Source organism: Pseudorasbora parva, chromosome 13, assembly GCF_024679245.1.
Source record: "Pseudorasbora parva isolate DD20220531a chromosome 13, ASM2467924v1, whole genome shotgun sequence".
Lineage (NCBI taxonomy): Eukaryota > Metazoa > Chordata > Actinopteri > Cypriniformes > Gobionidae > Pseudorasbora > Pseudorasbora parva.
In genome coordinates, this window is record NC_090184.1 from 15,253,692 (window position 1) to 15,274,305 (window position 20,614).

The 20,614-nt window shown below is 39.6% G+C and overlaps 1 protein-coding gene across 4 annotated transcripts in view; it reads left to right on the forward strand.

Moving 5' to 3' along the window:
- Window positions 1–4,617: 4,617 nt before the first annotated feature.
- Window positions 4,618–20,614, forward strand: part of LOC137038577 (NLR family CARD domain-containing protein 3-like) — an 85,012-nt gene continuing 69,015 nt past the window's right edge. For all 4 annotated transcript variants that reach the window (XM_067413260.1, XM_067413257.1, XM_067413258.1 and 1 more), the window contains exons 1-3: window positions 4,618–4,732; window positions 15,955–16,156; window positions 17,176–17,349. In XM_067413260.1, coding sequence (XP_067269361.1) covers window positions 16,005–16,156; window positions 17,176–17,349 — 326 coding nt within the window. In that variant the 5' untranslated portion in view covers window positions 4,618–4,732; window positions 15,955–16,004. The remainder of the gene's footprint in view (window positions 4,733–15,954; window positions 16,157–17,175; window positions 17,350–20,614) is intronic.

The window sequence follows — 20,614 nt, forward strand, 5'->3', positions numbered from 1 at the left end:
AGTGCAGTTGTGCACGTGTGTGTGTGTGTGTGTGTTTACGCGTGGTTTGTGTAGACAATTGTAACGTTAGTAAGCGGACTGGTTTTGCACGGCAGGCTAAGTTAGTGTTTACATAGAAAGACACGGAATAGTAGCGCATTTGAATGAAGAAGCGCGCTTATTTAGTTCAACATATTTCCCCACTCTTTGTGTATTGTTGTTTGGAGTGCTTTTACAATACACAAACATAAAGTTACACATATAGTGGCCAGCTAAACAAATGTACACGCACTACACACCGCATGCTCCATTGATCAATTAACTATACGTGATCATGTTTGGGCTACTTGATGAGCATAGGCAAAAACACAGACATTTGAAGCAGTCTAACTCACCGCCTGCGGTTCTAACGTTGGGACCTTTATCGTTGGGACTGCTCCATCATTCAGCATTAGGCGATCGGAAAATCCGGCGTCGAGCTGGGCCTTGTTTATGAAACAGTCGGCACCGAAATGCAGCGAACAGATATAAACATTCGCGCAACTCAGTTGCTGATCCGGAAAAGCAAATTACATCCACTGTTGCCTTAACGCGGGGTTTTTGGGGAATCTGTGCAGGACTGTCTTGGTCTGGCAACCAAAAACGCACTTTTTTGGTGACATTGTAATCGTGCACATCACCTGTGCAGCATCCTACAAGCCAGCGCTTTGATGGGCGTAGCCTGTTACTTTCGCTCTCTCCCTCTCTCTCTCTCTCTCTCTCTCTCACGCTCTTCCGGTAGAATTGTCCGTAAGGCCCATACAAGGAAATTCCGCCCCCATTAACGTCAAGGGGACGCATGATCGCAAAAAACTTGCCGAAACTTATGACTAACCGGAAGTAGTATTTTTGACAAAGAAATACTCCCATCAAACGTCCACCTTAACTTTTGAAACTTTGTCCATGTTTAGTATGGGATTCCATGTCTTTAACAGTGTAAAAAGATCAGTATACATGAAACAGCATTTCACCCCCCCCTTTAAGCTATTTACCCTGTAACGATGTTCGTAGATGGGAAGGAAGGAGGCGGGAACCGGCGAACGTTTAACCACATTTATTCAAAATAAATAAACAAAATGAAAGTAAAACCGCGGGCAGCCCCTCACGGACGACTGCCCGCAAACACAAAATAAAACGTGGGCAGCCCCTCACGGACGACTGCCCACAAACACATAAACAAAACTAAAGATAAAGTCCAGGCCTGGTCCTCTCGTCTTCCGCAGCTCTTGCTCCTCCTTATATGCTCCCGTCACATGGCCGCGAGACGAGAGCGGTGTGCCACGCAGCTGGCACTCGTGAACATTAATCACCGGCCCGCTCTCGCGGTCCCTCGCCCCGCTGCCTGTCACACCACATACCCATTTAAACTTGTTTTAATTATTCAGTTTGAAAGTATTATAAAAAAGTAAAGTAAACTAGCCAGAAAATATAATACAATTTATTTTAGTTTAGTATTTAATACTCAGACAGGTATAGGCTCTATCATTGTGGGAGCCGCTGCTGTGACACTGCAACAACGCTTCCGGTGTGAATACTCTCGCGCAGCTGCAGACACGGTGTAGTTACGCTGAAGTGCTGCTCACGCGCTGCTCACCCTTGCGGTGTGAAACAGGCGTTAGAGTCTGACGATCTATCTATAACAAATACATCAACACTGCGGTTTCATGGCTGTTTCATTTGCATGAAGATGGTAATCGGTCAGCTTTTTTGATGCGCAGCATTTTTTCAAATGCAGCGCTGCCTTCCCGGAATGCTATGCGGGCGCGTTAAAGTCGCTTGACGTCACCCATAGGAATAAAGTGGAGCGTGGCGCGACAGAAGTGTTGCACGGACAAGTGGATCTGTCTGCACCTGCAGAGGCAGCGCAGCGGCACGTAGCAGGAGCAGAGCAGAAGTGTCAAGGTGGAGATCCACTTCTGTCGCGCCGCGCTCCACTTTATTCCTATGGGTGACGTCAAGCGACTTTAACGCGCCCGCACAGCATTCCGGGAAGGCAGCGCTGCATTTAAACTTCAGTCGTGTCGTAAAAGTGGATCTCCACGGTCAGTGCCGCGATCGTTTCGGCGCCGGGTCTGTTTTTGACGCGCTGCTCACGATGAATTAAAGCCACATTGTTCTGATCAAAATTAATCTGGTTAACATGAAAAATAACACATTTAACCGTGAAGTGTTCCGTGTGTTTCTCAGTCACCATATGACATCCGGCGCTGTGGAAAAAAAAAGTTCTACACAGAAACTGAAGTCACTGCCATAAGTTTTTGCCTGAACTACAAAACTAATTTTAAATAATGTATGCCAGTTTGTCTTAAATTAAATATGAATTAAATTATGTATATATTATAACTATATGCTGGCATAAAAACAGAAACAATAAACAAAAGCACGTGGTGTCACAGGGAGTGTTCTTCAGAGTGCACCTGGAAAGACAGCAATGGAAGACACTCGTCTCATCGTGGAGGTTGAGAAGCACACAGTTCTCTGATCCACACAATTTGCTTTTGTAAAGACTTGCAAGTGAAGGATAAAGCATGGGAGGAAGTTCCAGCGGCTCTTGGTGCTGAAGTCATTTTAAAGTGTTTTTGACAATCTTTCGTTGTCTCACGAACGAACAACTAAATATAGGTAATATTAATATAGCACACATACAGTAGCCTATAGACATGTAGATAGACTGATGTGCGTTATTTTGTCATTTAAAAAAAACGTTTTTAGATAATTTGCTATACAAATAATTTAGCCTACAATTAAAGTTTTTTTTAAAAATGACAAAATAACGCACATCATAGTCTATCTACATGTCTATACTGTATGTGTGCTATATTAATGTGTGTATATTCTATTTACCTATCCATATTTAGTTGTTCGTTCGTGAGACAACGAAAGTTTGTCAAAAACACTTTAAAATGACTTATATTGGCACCAAGAGCCACTCACGTTCAGCAACTTCCTCCTATGCTTTTTCATTCACTTGAAAGTCTTTATAAAGCAATTGTGCACTAATCTGTTAACATAAGCGCCGGAAAAAATACGCCCTGCTGCGTGCAGTGTGAAACCGGCGTAACATGCTTCATAAAATACATCTTCTGTCAATTCCTGAGAGGCCAATAATGCCATAAAATCTCAAAATATGCATTAATTTAAAATTGGGGACCCATCCAAGATGGCGCCGCGCTGATACGTCCGCTCCAATAGGCAGCTTCAGTCAATGTGTATTATATCTATGGTCGTAACTGTTTTTCAGGCACTTGCCAAAACGTGATTGGTTGGAGCGAGAACGTGCTACGATTGGTCAGCACAATAAGGCCGTGATCTGATTGGTTTAAGTAGGCGGTGGGTGGAGTCTACGTATTTGTGGATTTTTTTGAGTCTAAACCATGGTTTAGACCTTTACAGTCTATGGTCTAGAGTCTAGACGCTAGAAATTTTTTAAAAATCCACGTGCTGTGTTGCGATCCACAAATGCACAAGAAGAGATCCACAAATGCAGAGGAAACCATCAACAAATGCACAGGAAGCGATTCACAAATGGATGCAACTTATGCAAGGCAGAGTTGTGTGTTTGTGCCATCAAAATATATGTGTGGATTTTTTTGTTATTCTCAAATGTCCTTGTATTTATTTGTAAATCTAATTCATTTTTGTGAAACTCCTGCATATATTTGTGGATCTCATTCTATTGATTTGTGAAACTATTTATTTTTTGTGAATCGCTTTACATTTATTTGTGGATAATATATTTGTTTGAAATAAAGCTACTACCCCCATAAAATCCTCACTAGCCTTCCTTTGGCACTTACACCAAAAATGTTTTAATTTGACCAAATCCTTACAAATTTCCATAATCTCCCATTTTAAAAGTATTTAAATTTGTACTATATCATCATCAATTTCTTTAAAGCTGTTTTAAAACAATCAGTATTTTGAAAAGCATTAGTTCAATATATATATTAACTTAATTTGATTTCAGGTGTTCTTAAATTGTTCATAAATTCTGTCATAAGTTTTATTTCACAACATTAATCTTTAGGGTTATTTCTTTCTTGTTTTAACCTTTTTTTTTGTCACATTTATTATTTATCAAAAAAAGGTCAGTCTGCAAAATGCACCTTGTGATCATTATTGTTTTAGTCCCACTTATCTCTATTGCTCTGCAGAAAACGAAATATTGTTTTAGCCTACTCGTCTCTCAATCCTAGTCACAGATAAACTTAGTCACTTGCTCCTTCAACTCTTATTAGACATTATTACTATACATCTACTGACCTACATCCATTTCAGGGATGAAAAAAGAAAAAAAAAATATTTTTAGAAGTTATCTTTTTGGTCCCTTCTGCCTTCAAAATATGAAGGAGTCTGGATAATTTAGATAGTGACTTCATATTGGATAGTAGGCTGACCCACATTCGACGATCGATCTACCTTTATAGTTATTTAACTAATCCAGAGAATTTAACATTTAATTCACGTGAAATGTGCTTTGCATGTATTACGTTTTGAAAATGTATTATTTTATTTTTGAGGCACACACACACAAACACACACACACACTTTTCTTACTTTTTTTTTTTTAAACCAAAGGTAGGCAACGCCACTGGTTTAGGGACGTGTCGTGACTGAGCTAATTGTCGTGAGTCATACAGGTGAAGACTAGGCAAGACTAGGAAGTTTTCTAGGCTTACTTACACCGTTGTTTTTCGACAAGGAGGCTAAAAAGGTAAGCGAGCACTACGAGACGCTGGTCTGTGTTCAGTTGAGTGCCTTGCTTGCATAATGCATTTATTTATTTATTTATTTATTTTTAACTGGTTCGCTGGATCTTTTCGTAAGTCATACAGGTAAAACCGAAAGTAAAACACACGCCGTGATTGGGTTATTTATTTACTTTTTTAATAAATGATAACAGAACATGTCTGACATTAACCCAGCAAACATTTTAATGTTAAATGATCATTGAAAAGATGTCCGATACGAACGGACGTATTTGAATGCATTTGTAGATGTTCTGTGTTACATACTTTTACTGGTCCTACCGCGACTATTTTTGGCCAGGCCAAGACGTTGCTGTTGGAAACAGTGTTTGCTGGAAACAAGGTTCATGTTTACTGTAATTTTAACTATTGTTTGGTGTTGGTGGGAACCAGCGTTCGCAAAAGACCCGCCCCTACTGTTGCTATGTCCGACTGGCCGCTCTCACGTCACACATGCAACAAAGAGGATAGGCCACTGACAGACAGGACAGAGCAAGTTACTTTTAATATTTAACAATGACTTAACTCAAAAATTTTGTTAATTTTTAAAGAAATATAAACAATATTTTTTGTGTCTATTTAATGTGATTTAATTGCCTCATATGTTCAAATAATGTTCTTTACATAATGTAAATCACAAAAATTAACTTTAGCTAGGTTTTCAAAGACGGAGTCACACATATGTCGTCTTTGGCTCAATTTAACAACAAAACTGATTTTCTAATTTGGAGTCTAATTTTTTTGCAACATTTAGATTCTCATGTTGTCTTCTTAAAATAATTTATACTGCACACTGACATGGTTTTAAAGCTACAGTTAGCTGATTCTTTGATTTTCTTATGTCTTAAAATGCATATGTAAAGGAGGGAAATGTTTTTTTTTTCAAACCCTCCAAAATTCATATTTGGACCTCGGTATTTAGAAAATCCTGGGTACGGCCCTGGACCAATTCGCCCTGTATACCCTTATTCCCCGTTACTCCACTAGTTCACTTAAAGGAGTGAATGAAAACGAGTGAGCGAATTCTGACACTGAAGGCGCCAGAGATAATGCTGTTTAGTTTGAGATTTGCATGAGTATTTCCGCAAGATTTTTCCTCAGAGAACAGCTGCTGCGTCATGTCGTGCTTTTACAAAATAGCCTATTATTTTAAATTGTTCTTCAAATTATAGAATTGAGAGAACAGCGAAATTAAGAACTTTTAATATAACAGCTGAGACGTCCTATTCTCTTATGCAATGGTCATGCAGCTTGTAAGTCATAAGCTCCTATTGTTAACCCTATATAGCGCTCTTGTGTGGCACTAACTTACTGGAAAACTTATGGAAAACCCAGAATTATATACAGCAACAGTTGGCTAGTGAAGGGGTAAAACGCATGGTAGAAAGATTTGAGGTAGGCTATCTATCCGAGGTTCGAATTTGCCTTTTACTGAACTCGCTTTTCCCATCACATCAGATTGGAAAGGTATTTATTTTCAATAAAAAAATAAATACCTTATTTTTTGAATGAGTGCACTCAATAACGTTCACTATGGTTTCGGACACCACTACAAATGTCTGTTCCCTCAAATAATGCCATATGCAAGGGTATAGGTGGAGATATCTGCCAGGAGATGGCGCTCGCAGCTGATTAAATCATCCATCCAAAATGCACTGGCCCAGCGCACTATCATGCATACAGGTATACATTAATTTTTAATTGATTATTAAATTGTTTGATTAAGGTTTATACATGCTTGTTTCCACGGCAGAGTTCAAGTTCAAATCTTTTCATTATTACTGGACCTGCCAGTTTGCTACGTTTCAAATAAAAAGCAAGCAGAAACTGCAAAAGCGGCAGCCCTTAGTCAGTGTCCGAATTCACACACTCGTTTTCCTTCACTCCCTCAAGTGGACTATATTAGTGGATTAATGTAGGGAATAGTGAATGAGGGTATAGGGGGCGATTTCGGATTCAGCCTTTGTTTGTCTGTTTTGTTATGGCTCGCTGTGTCTCATTTGAAGATTGCATGAGTCATAAGTCATGTTAAAAAAGTGAGTAGGACTCTCCAAATGCGGCCTTCGGATGTGTCCGTCTTTTACAGGAATTCGGAGTGTGCATGAGGTGTAGCCTTCACGGCTGTAGATAACCCACAATTCTTTGCGTCGCCGTTAACAACCATCATTTTTTTTAAATCTATTATATGAAAAAGCACCACCGCCATATACATTCAAGCGTAGGTGTGGCTTTTAAATGGCTTAAACTACTTACATGTAAGTAGTTTAATCTTGTTTTTGTTTTTTAAGCTCTATTACCTCCAACAGATACTTGTGGTAAACGGGATTACAACTGTTTAGTGCTTTTTTAAACGTTTAGAACAGTACTTTGCTGTCAAGACAAGAAACATTTCATAGTCATTTTCAAGTTATAAATAATTTTCATTCATATAACTGGGGTGAGAGCGCAACGAGGCTGAACGTGTTGTTGGCATAGCAACGTGATACTTCCTGCCTGTGTCCTACGAAGGACGTCTCATTTAATTCTGATTGAGGACACTCCGTATATGTAACAAGTTCGTGAGTGTGAGGAAGGAAGAGGACACGGGGGTCGGCTGGACGGTTGATGCTTTTCTTTATTTTCAAACTCAAACTCAAAGTAACACACACAACGGTGTGGATTCTCATGAACAACGATCACTTCCGGGTCGGCACTTCCGGCTTCCGGTAACTCAGTCTCTGGGTGTGTGTGGCATCAACCGTCCGGTCTCTCTCTCTCCTTGGTCTCCGGTTCCACTGGCGTTTTATCCTCTCTCCACGCCCATTACTAGAACCAGATACAGGTGTTATTAATCTTTATTACACGGCTCTGTGAAATACTTGATTCTGATTGGTCAATCGCGCATTCCAGCGGTACGTTATTTCCAGATAACACCCGCTCATACGGGTACTACGAGTTACTTGACCGGTACTACTTCTATGCTTAACGCTGGCGCCATCTTGTGGCTTAAACAGCCGTGGGTTACAATGGAAGGCTTCAAGGCAGGTTTCCTTTATAATGTTTTTAATATAGATATTTTTCTTACACAAACGCATCGATTCGAATCAGAAGGCTCTATTAACCCATCGGAGCCGTGTGGAGCACGTTATTTGACGGACAGCTGCATTTTTATGGACTTCAAACACAACTACAACTAGGCTACTGCTTGGATTAACGTTAGCCTGGACTTTTTAAATATAACTCCGATTGTATTTGTCTGAAAGAAGAATGTCATATACACCTATAATGACTTGAGGGTGAGTAAATCATTGGCTTGGTTTCATTTTTGGGTTAACTAACCCTTTCAGCATTCATTTTCAACATTTAGCAGCAATAGATAAAGGCTTAAAGCAGGTTGGAACTGTTTTTCTTCGCGGAAGCTTTGCGTAAGAACTAATAAAATATTTAATCTCAAGACAATATTTTGTGTCTAATAATTATTTATTTGAGAATAGTAGCCGTGTAATAAGCGGGATAATGTACGCCCAGCCGGTTGTTATCGCAGAATAAACCCCTTGAGAGTGATGCAAGACCCCTCCGCTTCACGTCGGGGTCCTGATCACTCTGTCGGGGTTTATTCTGCGATAACAACCGGCTGGGTGTACATTATCCCTTACGTGTCCAACCCACTCACTTACCGCTCGTCCCGCGGCTCTCTCTCCCGCTGCAGACCTCGCTGAACCACGCCCCCCTTGCCACAGTATACTAGGTGTTTCTCAAGCTGTGTCTCATTTCAGAAGGCTGCGTCCTCCGGAGGTCGCATTTGAAGGGTGCATACGTCATAAGGCCGTCTCATTTCAAAAAAGTGAGTAGGACTCTCCAAACGCGACCTTCGAATGCGTCCTTCTTTCACAGGAATTCGGAGTGTGCTGAGGTGTAGCCTTCACGGCTGGAGATAACCCACAATTCTTTGCGTCTCTGTTAACAACCGTCATATTTCTTTAAATATTATATGAAAAAACGGCACCATCGCCAGATATACATGCGAGCGTAGGTGTGGTGTTTAAATTAAGTAGTTCAAGCTTTTTTTGTTGTTTTTTTTTAAGCTCTATTACCTCAAACAGATAGTTGTGGTAAACAGGATTACAACTGTTTAGTGCATTTTAAACGTTTAGAACAGTACATTGCTGTCAACACAAGAAACATTTCATAGTCATTTTCAAGTTATAAATAATTTTCATTCATATAACTGGCGTGAGAGCGCAACGTGGCTGAACTTGTTGGCATAGCAACGTGATACTTCCTGCCTGTGTGTCCTACGAAGGACGTCTCGTTTAATTCTGATTGAGGACACTCCGTATACTACATCCTACACAGGATGTGTCCTCCAGAGGACGCAGCCTTCGAAATTTAACGAAATGAGACACAGCTTCAATGTCAAGGATGCTTCCTTGGAAGGACGGATCCTTCCAAGTCACTTCCTTCAGAGGCTAGGCAAGGCTCCTCTTTAGCATTCGGAGAACACGTAAATGGAACAGGCTAGCAAGTGCACGTCATTGCGTCATTACGTCAGTGAAAAGGTCCGTTGGCCATCAATAACATTACTGTATTTTTTTAATATCAATACAGTAGTATTTTGTACCGGTATTTCAACGTTAAACTTTACTTATATTTACTATGGTTATAACAAATGTTTGGTAACGTAAATAAAAACATTGTGGCAAGCAGCGAGGTGAGGGACCGTGAGAGCGGGCCGGTGGAGTGATAACGAGCGGCAGCTGATCGCCACACCGGTCTCGGCTCACGGCAGTGACGGGAGTATAATTGGAGGAGCGTGGAAGGAGTAGGCCTGGACTTTATGTCATGGTTTGTTTATGTTTTATTATGTGCGTGCAGGCAGTCGCCCATGAGGGGGCTATTATAAAGTTGTTGAACGTTTGCCGGTTCCCGCCTCCTTCCTTCCCATCTACAAACCCCGATACAAGCATATTTGCCCCGTTCACGCTCCGAGTCCGACTCCGGGAACGTCTGATAGCAAAGCTGCGCGCATAGGATTGTGGGTGATTTGAGAACGTGGGTGAAGTGCGCGAAGGCTACTCATATGCATCCTTTCCTGTATATGACATATTTTTCAAACGAAGGACTCAGTCCTTGGTTGAATTCCGAGGATCCTCGACATTGGAACAGTCCTTTGTCGGATGTTGATGATGTAGCATCCTTAGAATTCTGGCTTCCGAGGATCCTTCCTTGACATTGAGAAACGCCTACTGCATCCTATGCAGGACGTGTCCTCCAGAGGACGCAGCCTTCGAAATTTAATGAAGTGAGACACAGCAGCTGTGTCCCAAAGTGAAGTGCGCACACTTTGAAGGCCGCATTTGAAGTGCGATTACGTCATACCTGCACTACGAAGACTGTCCCAATGTGAAGGCTGCACCCTCTGAAGGCCGCATTTGAAGTGCGATTACGTCACAGCGGCACTACGTAGGCTGTCCCAAAGTGAAAGCTGCACCTCTGAAGGCCGCATTTGAAGTGCGATTGCGTCACAGGGGTGCGACGAAGGCTGCCGCAATTCATGAGCGACTTCAAAATGCGCCCTTCGGTTCTCAGGCAAAGGAAGGGTACAGCAGATGGGACCTTCCCATAACTTCGCAGCCTTCCCTATCCCAGAATTCATAGCACACTGGTGACTACAGGATTTGACTGGTCCGCATTCCCGCGGCACTCGATCAGATTCCAGTTAAAGACGGTAGCGGTCGGTAACTCAAGTGTAGCCTGGGTAGGCTACTATTGAACACAACAGTGCAATCGCTTGAAGTAAATAAAACGTTCAACGTTAGTGCATTCACACAGTTCCCAGTTCCCTGCCCTGAGCAAGATAAACTTTAATTTCCCAATTTTTAAATGCTATTTGTTTCTCAACCATTATCTCAAGAAGAGGAATCAGTCCATTATCACCCTTTTCGCTGTTTCTTTTTTTCCCATACACTTTCTTTAAATAGCCTTCAAAATATAATCTGCGCGGCGCTGTATTTTCGTCCTGCTCCCGCTATTCCGCACCGCACCATTCCGCTCGCGCAAAATTCACTCCGTGCTCACCCGCTATAAATTATTTTATTCCCGACCCGACTGATCCAGCTAAATTTAGATTTTGTTTCCAGAATCTATCTTTTAAATTTCCCTTACAGAAAGAGAGACACTGGATAGGAATTGTCCGTGCAATCATTTATTTTTCTTACAGCCTAGGCTGTAGCCTATGTCAACACCGTAACTAAAACAAATATCACAGAAAAATAGGCTAAATCAAATGTGACATCTGTCACTCAGAATTATAAGAAAAAATACAAACAAACGAAAACTGCTGACTTAGATGCTAAAATAAAGGTTTTTTTTGTTTATATGAATGAATGAATGAATGAATGAATGTTCACTGATGATGGTCAACGAAACATCGATCCTCCAAAGGCTGAATGCGTGGCCGACACAGAACAATTTAAATGGCTAGCTTATTATTTTTTATGCAAGTTATTTGTAAATTAAACGAACTGCTGTCTATTGTTCATTTTCGTTAACTTCAAACTTAGGCTAAATTAAAGAGAAGTGGTTTTTCTATAGCCTAGCTATTGTTTATTTTTGTAATGCACGTTATAATTTGTAGCTACATTAAACACATTTATGTTTATACATATATTTTCTTGTCATGTAATTTAAAATGTGTAAATAAAAATAAATTGGTCTATTAGCCTACGTAGGCTTTTTACAACTATAGCCTATTTATAGACGGTTTCATCGAACGCACGCGCGTTGCTACGGTTACGCGCCTGGCCCGAAGTTAACTTCCGGTCTGTGTCTGTTTGTATGGCGCACTACTCAGTAGAAATACATTTTGACGTACTATTCTTGGTTAACATGATATAAATATTAAAAATCAAGCAGAGAGCACATGACACAAGTTTCCCAACATTATTCTTATATTATGAAACAAAGAAACATGTTATGCCGACGCATTGCATAATTGAAAGGCGAGTGCGCATGCATTTATATAGGCTACTGTGAACCCACCGGTAAAATGATGTTCGTTCAAATCCAGCTCAGACATGACATACATCTGTAGCTTACTATACTTGTTGTAGCCATTAAACAATGTTTTTTTTCCTTCATATTTATGTTTAAATATTATAATATTATTTTTAGATTTCATCTGATTATGATAGGCTGTAAGTGCAAAGATGCGAGTGGGTCAAAAATGATTTTGGTGGTTATATTTAGTTTAATATTAAGTTTTGTTTTGTAAAAAGCCTTTCTTTCGTTTTGTACAAATTGTCTCTTAATTTTAATAAAGGGTTCTTCGGTTAATTGCATGTATTTAATTAATAAGAAATAAATAAGTAGACTAGGTCGCGGAAGCCATCGCTTTCATCATGAACTGAAGCGCGTCTCAAATAAACTGAAACTCGGCAGGCTTGCCTCAGACATGAGGAATATGTAGCCTAATATGAGTAGAAACGAAAAGATTTAAATAAGCACATGGTGCAGTGTTCAGAACTCACACGGGAAACAACCAGCGTTATACAGATGATCACGGCGATGGGCATGAGCGGGATGGGAAAGTTTAAGGGATTTTTTTTTTTTTTTAACCTTCTACTGAATATGATCGGGTGCAAGCACATTTTAAACAGCACTTATTCACACACGTAATTTTGTGAATAAGTCATTTTGTCGTTTTCTCTAATGATTTCAAAAACATCTTGTAGTGCTTACCTGCTTGTAGTTATCAGTATACTGTTATATTCTATTATATGATTTTGTCATTTCACACGGTGGCCAATTTATATGTTACCAACTAAATGAGACATACTGAGTTTATAATTAAATTTATTAATTGCGTTTAATTATTGCATCTAAAGATTTTTCACGTGAATAAAGGCAAATAGATTTGCACACTTTGCTTAATCACTGGTCTAGTCTGTTAAACTTGTCAGAAGTTCTCGTTTCTAATCTGCCCTCGTAGCCTATTTTTTCTCTCATCAAAACCGAATACCATCAGTGGTTGTACATCAAGAGCAGGAACAGTTTTTGTGCGTTTTGTTTCGCGATCTGACCGGAACAAACAGAAAGTCTCTGCAACGGCGTTAAGCGTTAGATTAAAGCGCTCGTCTGTGTGAAGACTGCAGGAGCCGCGTTTGCTGCATTGAACTGCATTGTTTGTATTAGTTAGGTTAATCCGTGAAGCAAGATGTTTTAAAAAAAGTGGTAGGGACATGTCCCACCCGTCCCACCCGCAAATTACGCCTATAAGTTAAAAAAAATGGTTAAATGACGCCAATCGGACGTTCATGTTTTTTTTCCGTCTATTTGAAAGTTCGGCTAATAAACATGGACATTTTTTTTAAAGTTACATAAACTGCTTTCAGGAGTTTTTGACCGGCATATCATCAAAATGTCCGGAAAACGAAACCTCTGCCGGTCACTTTGACCGGCACCATTTTTTTCTAGCGGAAACTCTGGGATCAACGTGACGGTGAGTAATGAATGACAGGATTTTCAGTTTTGGGTGACCTACCCTTTAAGTGGGGCGTTTTCCCACTCTATATTGAAGACATAAATGGGAGATTATTTATAATAAACATGCTGAAACAAAAACAAAATCTATACATTAAGATAATGGTGCACAATCAAAATTAAAGATGCTAACGCATAAGAAAGATAACGCATCCTCTGGTGTTATTGATGTCTACCGGAAGTTAAGTTTGGGCCACAAAAGCGCGCATGCGCAGTAGCGTTTGTTTATGTTGTTACCGTTGAAACCGTCTACAGACCAATAAAATAACTTAAGTTTAACATTAGAAACAACAAATTTTTATTATCAGCCAAACCAGAAGAAAACACTTTGTTCTGTGAGGGAACGGGTCCTGTAGTCCTTAGACTTCTGTTGTATTTTTTTAGAGGCAGATACAGAGACTTATGTTTATTGTATAAGTTGTTTGTTTGGTTTTTTTCTATTATTTTATTTTATTCTCTTATCTTATTTTGGTTTAGCTTAGTTAGGTTAACATTTGCTTTATTTTTGTAATCCTTTTCTGTCGCAATAAACCCCTAAGCACTAGTATCAGCCTGCTGCCTCCATGTTCTTTTTCCGCTCACTGGCTACATCTATCTTTAAAATTATATCTATTTTGTGTTATTACATTCAGGGGTTGCTTTATAACTCGATTATGAATTATTTTCTGGGTGGGTACACTTCGGGATTAAGGGGTTAACCAATCAGAATCAAGCATTTCACAGAGCCGCATAATAAGCCTAATAATACAGTGCATCTGGAAAGTATTCCCAGTGTTTCACTTTTTCCAAATTTTGTAATGTTACAGCATTATTCCAAAATGTATTACATTTTTATATGTTTGTTTGAAATCTTTGCAAAATTATTAAAACAAAAAACAAAAAAAACAAAATCACGTATAAATAAGTATACAGCCTTTGTCATGACACTCAAAATTGAGCTCAGGTGCATCCTGTTTCCCCTGATCAGCCTTGAGATGTTTCTACAACTTATTTGGAGTCCACCTGCGGTAAATCTAGTTGATTGGATATGATTTGGAAAGGCACACACCTATCTATATAAGGTCCCACTGATAACAGTGCATGTCAGAGACTAAAAACAAAAAACAATTCAGGTGACTTAAATATGATTAAAATTAAATGGCATTTTAGTCAATAGACTATAACAAAATACTATAAAATTTGGTGTCAAAATTAAAACTTGTGCTCTGGACCTCAGACTGGGGCCAAATCAATGGGAGAAACTGCCCAAAAATAGGTGTATGATGTAGCATCAGACTAAAAAAAAAAAAAAAAAAACTCTATTTGGTGCCAAAGGTGCTTCAACAAAGTGCTGAGCAAATACTGTGCATACTTATGTATATGTGACTGTTTTTATTTCTATAAATTTACAGATATTTCAAACAAACTTATTTCATATTGTCAGTAAGGGGACTTGTTTGTAGAACTGAGGAAAAATAATGCATTGAAACCATTTTGGAATAAGGATGTAACATGACAAAATGGGGGGGGGGGGAATGAAGCGCCAAAAAAAATGTCATTTTTGGCGGCCGAAATTTCGGTGCATCCCTTGTTTTAGGGTGCGTTTACACTTGTCATGTTTGGTTTTTGGCTTTTGGTTTTCTTCTCATCTAAGGACGTTGCCCATTAGTCGGTACAAATGACGGAACTGCCATCTCTTTTGCATCAGATTTTCGTTTCTGAGAGGAAATCCTGGTGCTGAGGTCTTCATGAGTTCTCAGCTGGTAAACAATAATGCCATATGTACACGCATAAAATGATTTTGTTTAAACCAGCACACAGCATTGTTTTTAATGTTTGGTAAGCAAGCTCCTACATCATATAAGTCGACCACATCAGGTTGTGAACGTCTCCCTATGCCTTTGGCTTGGTAACTCTAGGTTTGCTGTTAAAAATGCCAGTGTGAACACTAAGCGGACCAGGACTATATAGCCCCTTTCACACTGCACGTCGGACCCGCAATATTCCCGGAACATTGCCGGGTCGCCTTCTGAAAGCAACCACGTCCCAGGATTGATTACCGAATTCGACCCGGGTCGGGGACCTAGTAATATTGCGGGATTCGACCCGGGACGAGCGCTATGTGAACAAAAGCCGAAAATAATGCCGCAACGTGTACGTAGTTATCGTGCGACTCCTAGACCTTGTTTTTTCAATAATACAACCCTGCAGTGCCAGAAGAGCTAGTCGGTGTTTTAAACGCAGAGAGTTTGTATACAAAAGAAACTAAAATCAAACAAGCAGAAATGTGTGCAAACTGGACACAAGTCGAGACCACGGAGCTCCTTACTATCCGCGCTGAAGCTGAGATCACTCGCCATTATACGTCACATCAGGATGTCACGTGTCAACTCGACCCGGGACCGTTACGGGTTGTGTGTGAAAGCGCACATATTACGGTATTTCGCTGGCAGTGTGAATGGACCAAATCTAGCGGCCCGGGAACAAATTCCGGGTCGCATTATCCGTGTATTTGCCGGAATCGCAGTGTGAAAGGGGCTTATGTTTTGTTTTTTGCTCCAGACTAAACGAACCAAACTAACCGAACTACAAGTGTGAACGCACCCTTAGATAAATTCTGTATTCAAATTGAACATCAGTTAATTACACATGATGCCTAATAATGCATAAAATATTTATGAATTTGCAGGCCCAATTGCCCCTTTATCTGAGGGAGAATAAAGCAGTGTTTCCTCTAAAATGAACCTCAAAGAGAAAAGAGACACCGTCTCTAAAATGAGGGAAAGAGAGGATGGGGCATCTCCAGAACCCAGCTGTGTGTCTCTCAACAGTAACACATCCATGACTCGAAATCCCCCTGATCTCAGAGAACCAGTGACCACTGACCCAGTGTGAGTATAACATTTATTTAGTCAGAAAAAGACTAACTTAATCATTGAATAATAGATTTATATAGATATTGATTCTATAGACATAGTTTCTATAAAACTACTTTTCAATTTCTGATATGGATAACCAAATGTAACTTGCATAAGCAATTTATCTTAAATTAGAACCGTGTGTGTGTGTGTGTGTGTGTGTGTGTGTGTGTGTGTGTGTGTGTGTGAGAGAGAGAGAGAGAGAGAGAGAGAGAGAGAGAGAGAGAGAGAGAGAGAGAGAGAGAGAGAGAGAGAGAGAGAGATTTGCAATTTGTGAACATAGAACAGGATAGAGTACAATGGAGAGGAAACGGTCAATGGACTGTGTAACATCAGATTTATCAGAGCTATATCAGTAGAAGGGACACAGATGGCACCAAATACAGCAGTTAACATTATATACTATGACGTAATACTGTAAACAGATCACCATGGTAGAGACTCCCACATTACCAGACTTACTCTTATAAAGGTCAACCAACGTACAGATTCAGTCATACGGTACAGTGAGAACATATACTGTATTAGCAGCAAACTCTGTTCTAGCACAAAACCTCATGGCAGTTGCATCACACATTTTGATAACACACTAAATAAATACTGTTACAAATATTATGGATTTAATTACACAAGTTGGATAATATAATATTTTCTAATGTGCCATCTGTAGCCAGTATGACTAACAAATTTAGCAACAAGGGTGATTTAAAAGCTGTATCTTGCATTGTTGCTATGGAATGAACTGATTGTTAAAAGTACTAAATTAAGAGAAGATCATACTGTTGTGTTTTGGTGATCTAAACCAAATTTTCTCATTACATATCACAATGATCTTGTGTTTTGAAACAATGATTATATAGAAATAAAATATGTATGCTACTACTAGAATGAAAGTATAAGTTCAGATTTAAAAAAAAGAATGACTAGCTGTGTTATAAGTGTGATCAGCTTTGAGCTTTTTATTAAGAGTTTTGAAAATGTATACAAAGCAGTGCTGCCTCTAAAATTAACCTCAATGAAGAAAAAGAGGAAAGGGACACCATCTCTAAAATGAGGGAAAGAGAGGACGGGGCATCTCCAGAACCCAGCTGCGTGTCTCTCAACAGTAACACATCCATGACTCGAAATCCCCCTGATCTCAGAGAACCAGTGACCACTGACCCAGTGTGAGTATAACATTTTTGTCAGAAAAAGACTTGCATGTTGTATCTAAAATGGATAAAATTAATCAATGAATGAATAATAGATAGATTTCTATGGATATTGATTCTATAGACATAGTTTCTTTAAAACTTCTTTGCAATTTCTAATATGAAAAACCAAATGTAACTTGCATAACCATTTTATCTTAGATGATAACCATGTGTGTGTGAGAGAGAGGACAAAGGACAAGAAAACAAAGGACACATTTTTGCTTGTTTCTTATTGATTTTAAGAAAGCATTTGATTCAATCTGGCACAAAGGATTATACTTAAAACTTATTGACAGTGGAATAGAGGGAAAATTCTATGATTTGATCAAATCAATGTACACAGGCAGCTAATGCGCTGTTAAAGGTGCCCTAGAATGAAAAATTGAATTAACCTTGCTATAGTGAAATAATAAGAGTTTAGTACATTGACATCACATACTGTGAGTCTCAAACACCATTGCCTCCTACTTCTTATGTAAATATCGTACTTGAAAAACACCACGGAAAAATAAGTGCTTCTCAACATAAACCCAACCGTGACGCAAGCGTTGGGGATCATTTATATGCACGCCCTCAACATTTGCATCTGTCCAAACATGTTCATTGTCAGGCGGAACTGACAGAGGGAATCATCTGGTAAACAAGCTGCTCGCATGGACACGCTGTTCCAGGCTGTGCAGGGACGTGAGGACTTTTCTACCCTTCCCACAGATAAAAAAATGTCAACAGTCATGGTTGATGTTTATAATCCGATACCACAACAATTTAATTCAAAATCGTTCGTTTGTTCGGCCCATTTCAAGCAATTTGAGCGAAGGCTCAGCGTCTTAAACTGAAGAAAGTGGCAATTACAACTGTATTCCTGCAAGCAGTAAGTAGCGATTTTATCCACTTATTGACAGTTTAAACAATTTCTGATTAAATTGAACGTTTCTTAGAGAGACAGCATTGTCTAGATAACGCTAGAGGCTAGTACAGTAACAATATGAAACTCCAAATACCATACAAAACTAAATAGTGTATCTAATGACAAAGGTTAACATTATTTTGTATTACAAAATACAACCGCAGATACTTTGCTTTGCTTGTTCACTCGATCCTTCTAGCAAACGTCACCTTTTCCACCATAATTTAAAACAATAGTCATTTGACAAGGCTATTCATTTTGTGAAAATATAAGTTATATACAGTCCCTGACAAAAGTCTTGTCGCTTGTGTAAAAATTGACCTAAAGTGCCACTGAAATATATTTCTAATCAAGATTTTTTTTTACAAGAAATGGCTCATTTTAATCCCACTAGCTTTTGTGATAATGTTTCAGTGAAAAACTAAACTTTCAAAAAGTATTCTAATATTCACAGCTTGGTAAAGCCCATTGAGTCAATTTTTGCAAAGACATAAGTGTTGCCACCTTGTCATATGAGCTTCACCTGTGACTAATAATTGATCAATTAGGTCTCAAGTGTGTATAAAAAAGAACCCCAGTACGCTAGACCTTCACATCAACTGCAACTAGACCTCTGCAAACATGCCTAAGATTCACCCAGAGACTAAAGTTTTGATTATCATGAGGCTGAAGACCAGATCCACTGCTCATGTGGCAGACACCTTCAATGTGTCTCAGCGTCAAGTACAGAGGATTAAAAAAAAAGATTTGAAGAGACTGGAGACGTTTTTGACAAGCCCAGGTCAGGCAGACCCCGCAATACAACTGCTCGATAGGACCGTTTGTTGGCTCGAAAATCCAAGGCCAGCCCATTTTCCACTGCAGCAGAGCTCCACGAGACCTGGTCACCTGAAGTCCCTGTGTCAACCAGAACAGTTTGTCGGATTCTGTCTCGAAATGGCCTCCATGGTCGAATCAGTGCCCAGAGGCCAGCACTAAACAAAAGACAATTGAAAAACCGTGTGGCATTTGCCAAGGCCCACAGCCTGCTAAAAGGATGGACGCTGGAAAAGTGGCAGAAGGTCGATTTTTCAGATGAATCTTCTGTTGAATCACACCACAGTCGCCGCAAATATTGCAGGAGACCTACTGGAGCCAGAATGGATCCGAGATTCACCCAGAAAACAGTGAAGTTTGGTGGCGGAAAAATCATGGTCTGGGGTTACATCCAGTATGGGGGTGTGCGAGAGATCTGCAGGGTGGAAGGCAACATCAATAGTCTAAAATACCAAGAAATCTTAGCTACCTCTTATTCCCAACCATAAAAGAGGCCAAATTCTGCAGCAGGACGGTGCTCCATCGCATACTTCCATATCCACATCAAAGTTCCTCAAGGCGAAGAAGATCAAGATGCTCCAGGATTGGCCAGCCCAGTCACCAGACATGAACATCATTGAGCATATGTGGGGTAGGATGAAAGAGGATGCATGGAAGACGAAACCAAAGAATATTAATGAACTCTGGGAGGCATGCAAGACTGCTTTCTTAGCTATTCCTGATGACTTCATCAATAAATTGTATGAATCCTTGCCAAACCGCATGGATGCAGTCCTTCAAGCTCATGGAAGTCATACAAGATATTAAATTTGGATCTCACAGCACCACAACTTAATTTGCTGACATATTTTTGTATTTGCAGTAAATTTGTTCAATTTCTGTATAGGCGACAAAACTTTTGTCTTGCCAAAATTTGACCTTTCTGTCTTGATTAAATGATAAATATTTTTTCTATGAAAATTATTTATTTCAGTGCATTAAACATCATTTGGGAGGGTTTTAGCTTTTCATATGAGCTATTTCTAACACCAATTAATTAATTAAAAGTCAGGTTAATATCAGGTATTTCTAGAAAATAGATAAGCGACAAGACTTCTGTCAGGGACTGTATTTATAAATTTTGAGAACTGAAGTATGGGGTTTCCTTTAATGTTTTTGCTTATTTGTATTTCAGATTAGGCTACATCACAGTCACTGTGTAACGTTAGCCTACATTGTGAGCCTACATAAACATGCAATATCGTTGATGAAAAAAGACAAGTCTTTAAAATTGGAAACAAATAGACAGAATTCTTCCCCCAGGGGTGAGTGAGACAGGGCTGCAGCTTAAGCCCCACCCTCTTCAACATCTACATCAACCAATTGGCCAAAATATTAGAAGATGCTCCCATTCAAGGTCTCACTCTACACAACACAGAAATCAAGTGTCTCCTCTATGCAGATGACCTGGTTCTCCTGTCGCCCACTAAAGAGGGGCTTCAGGACAGCCTGGATCTGCTGGAGGATTACTGTCAG